The sequence below is a fragment of the Triticum urartu genome, chromosome 2A (genome assembly GCF_056163025.1).
Source record: "Triticum urartu cultivar PI428250 chromosome 2A, HENAU_Tu73, whole genome shotgun sequence".
Taxonomy (NCBI): domain Eukaryota; kingdom Viridiplantae; phylum Streptophyta; class Magnoliopsida; order Poales; family Poaceae; genus Triticum; species Triticum urartu.
Window position 1 is genome coordinate 662,615,866 of NC_141874.1, and position 2,881 is coordinate 662,618,746.

The following is a 2,881-nucleotide window of genomic DNA, read 5'->3' on the forward strand; positions in this document are numbered from 1 at the left end:
TTTTAATCGGTGATATGCGTGACGGTGCCGCTAATCTAGTTCAGAGCTCGGTTCGCCTGTTGAACAACATGAAGCGTTTCAGAACTATGCAAAACTCTCGCTGCAAGCCATATGAAGAAAGTGCAAATGTTGTTATCAAGCAGTTTGAGCAGGATGAGGCTGCTGCCACCGACAGCAGGGCTGGTGATGGTACTGAGGCTAATGTTTTTGACCACAAAATGAATGATGTTGGCTTTGAGCGTCCTGATGTTGATGTGAGTCAGTCCTTGGTGTTTTGCAATTTTTATGTTGTTGTCCTGATGTCAGTGTTGTAGTTGAACTTCCTCATGTTCATCTATTTATTAATAATTTTCTTTCATGCAGATTGATCACGATGAGGCTGCTGGCACCGACAGCAGGGCTGATGATGGTACTGAGGCTAATGTTTCTGATCAGCGTACGAACGATGTTGGCTCGCAGCACCCTGTTGTTGATGTGAGTCAGTCCTCATTGTTTGTATGTTTTTACTATGTTGTTCTGCTGTCAGTATTGTAGTTGAACTTCCTGATCTACATCTGTTTATTAATTTTTCTTTTCATGCAGGAGATCAGTCATAATGTTGAGGCTGCTGTTGACGGTGGAGTTAATGATCTATCCACTGATAAGTGCAAGGTTATTTTTATTTTCATTGTGTTTATTAATATTTTCTTAAAATTTCATGCGCACCGATGTGTCTTGCTTGTTCATTTTTCTATCCCACACCATTTATTGTTGCTCATAATAGCATTTTTTTGTCTCATTACATTTGAATCAGGGTCCTATTGTTGGCGATGAGCCTTGTTTGCCTGTTGGTGATGTCGCTTTGAATGTTAGCAACAGCAAGTTCGATGATGTTGCTATGAATGCTTCCAAGGTTTATTTTTCTATGCACCTATTGGTAGCTTATTTTTTATTGTTAGTTTTGTTCATATTATTTACTTTTTTCTGAATTTTTATTTTCATCAGATTACTATTGTTGAGCGTGAGGTTGTCCTTAGTGGTGGAGATGATGCTCATGATGTTCCATTGAGTAGTGGGTGCAATGTTGGTACCAAAGTTGCTGATGAGGATGCTGGTGCTGCCAGCATACTTGATGCCAAATCGCCTGGTGTTGGTATTGCTGGGAATGAAAATGTTTCTGGTTGTGAAGATTTGCCGCCGGAGAATTTCCCGCCTGGAGGTCTTGATTACGGTGATGCATTGCAATATGCTTCTAGCGTGGAGGAGGTGCCATCCAAGGATGATGATTTACTTCTGTCAATTTCTTCTGACCCCTTGACGCAGGAGGCGCTCTTGTCGTCCCAGGATTTTCTTTCTACAGACCCTGAAAGCGCATCAATATTGGTGTCCTCTCAAGATGTCCCATTGTCAAACCCTGAAACTGGAGGCATAATGGTCTCATCACAGGAACTACCATCGTCGTCAAACCCTGATAGTCCAGGTAAGGACTTGTAAATGGGGTGTACTTCTCAATTTTGGCATTTTGGACATGTTCTCTTGTAGTTGTTGAACTTATTATTTTTCATCATTTTCTACAAGCAGAAAGTTGTAATGTTGTTAAGGTTGATACGTTTTTCTTCGCTGTTATGAGGTTGCGCACGAACCGTACGAAATGGTTAGTTGGGATTTTGCCCGTACCATTTTTTGTCTCTTTTTCTTTCTCTAGTTTGATTATTGTTGTTGTTGCAGTAGTTTTAATTCATGTAATATTTTGTGTTTTTCTAGTCACAAGCCGATGTTTCAAAATAAAGAATGTGATGCCAGTGTTGGTTCTATTGCTAAAGCATTTGTCCCCACTGGCATGCTCAACTCAGACAGTGCGGATGTTGTTTTATATTCTCTACGTCAGAAGTACCGAGACACTGACAAGTTGATAGTTCCCAGATGGGTGACGGTCAGTATTTTTCTTTTTTTGTAAATAGGATGATAACTTGTTTTGCCAATTTTCTAACTATTGTTGTTCTTTTTGTACAACAGACCAAGATCCGTGATGGAAATATTGATTCCAATGTGCTAAATTGGTTCACAAGATCAGGTGCTGATGGTTTTGACCAAGTAGGTGAACTTGGACTTTTTGTACTCATTAACTAGAACTGTCATGTTTTCTTTGCCGTTTTGGGAGGTGTGGGGAATGAACTTGATCTGTGCTTGTTTTATTAAAGCTGTACTTATTGTTGCAAGGGAATTGAACTGATATGATTGTTCCTCAATTTTGGGCGGTGGATATAATTTCTTTGTGATTATTTGATTTTTTGTTTGTACTTATGAATTTCAATTTCCATCTTTTATTTTATTGTTTGGTAAATTCATTTTTCCTCTGTGATTTTTTTCAGCTTCTTTTCCCTACATTTGATCCGCCGTCATTTGTGGCTACCATGAAGCCTAGTGAAGTATCTGGGCATTGGTGCTTGGTTGTTCTGAATTTGAAGTTCCGTCGTTTCGAGTGTCTTGATTCACTCCGTGATGAAACCTGGGGTGATGCAGTTAGATTCTTAAGGAATATGACAGATAATATAAAGAAGCTTTGGAGGGAGTCCAGTGTAGACAGGGCCGAACCGTTCTCACCGGCGCATATTGATGGTTTCTCTTGCGAGTTTGTGCGGGTGCCTCAGCAGGAAAACACATGATTATCCATTTTTAATGATTTTTGCTGGTTGTTTTTGTTGCTGGAGGATGTTGTTCCTGTATTTTTTGGATTTTGTGTCGTACCATTTTTTTGATTTTTCCTTTGTTTACAGGCATGATTGTGGATTCTTTATGCTACAAAACTGCAAGACCTATTATTGCCGGGAGGATGGTGTAATTGAAATGGCCGATTACAGCCATGAAGACATTTTGGACATTAGGAAGACTTTGCTGTATA

The 2,881-nt window shown here is 39.6% G+C and overlaps 1 protein-coding gene across 1 annotated transcript; it reads left to right on the forward strand.

Moving 5' to 3' along the window:
* Positions 1-1,753: 1,753 nt before the first annotated feature.
* LOC147986509 (uncharacterized) lies at positions 1,754-2,645 on the forward strand. The gene is made up of 3 exons (XM_087540069.1): positions 1,754-1,912; positions 1,996-2,073; positions 2,352-2,645. Exons 1-3 carry the CDS (start codon positions 1,754-1,756, stop codon positions 2,643-2,645), a joined length of 531 nt encoding a protein of 176 aa, XP_087396195.1.
* The last annotated feature ends 236 nt before the right edge of the window (positions 2,646-2,881 follow it).

Excerpts from the sequence above, each read along its gene's own strand:
- LOC147986509 (XM_087540069.1), top strand. The coding sequence starts at position 1,754 with ATGTTTCAAAATAAAGAATGTGATGCCAGTGTTGGTTCTATTGCTAAA. Across the intron at positions 1,913-1,995 it reads TAGTTCCCAGATGGGTGACG|ACCAAGATCCGTGATGGAAA; the intron begins GTCAGTATTTTT and ends TTTGTACAACAG. Across the intron at positions 2,074-2,351 it reads GTGCTGATGGTTTTGACCAA|CTTCTTTTCCCTACATTTGA; the intron begins GTAGGTGAACTT and ends GATTTTTTTCAG.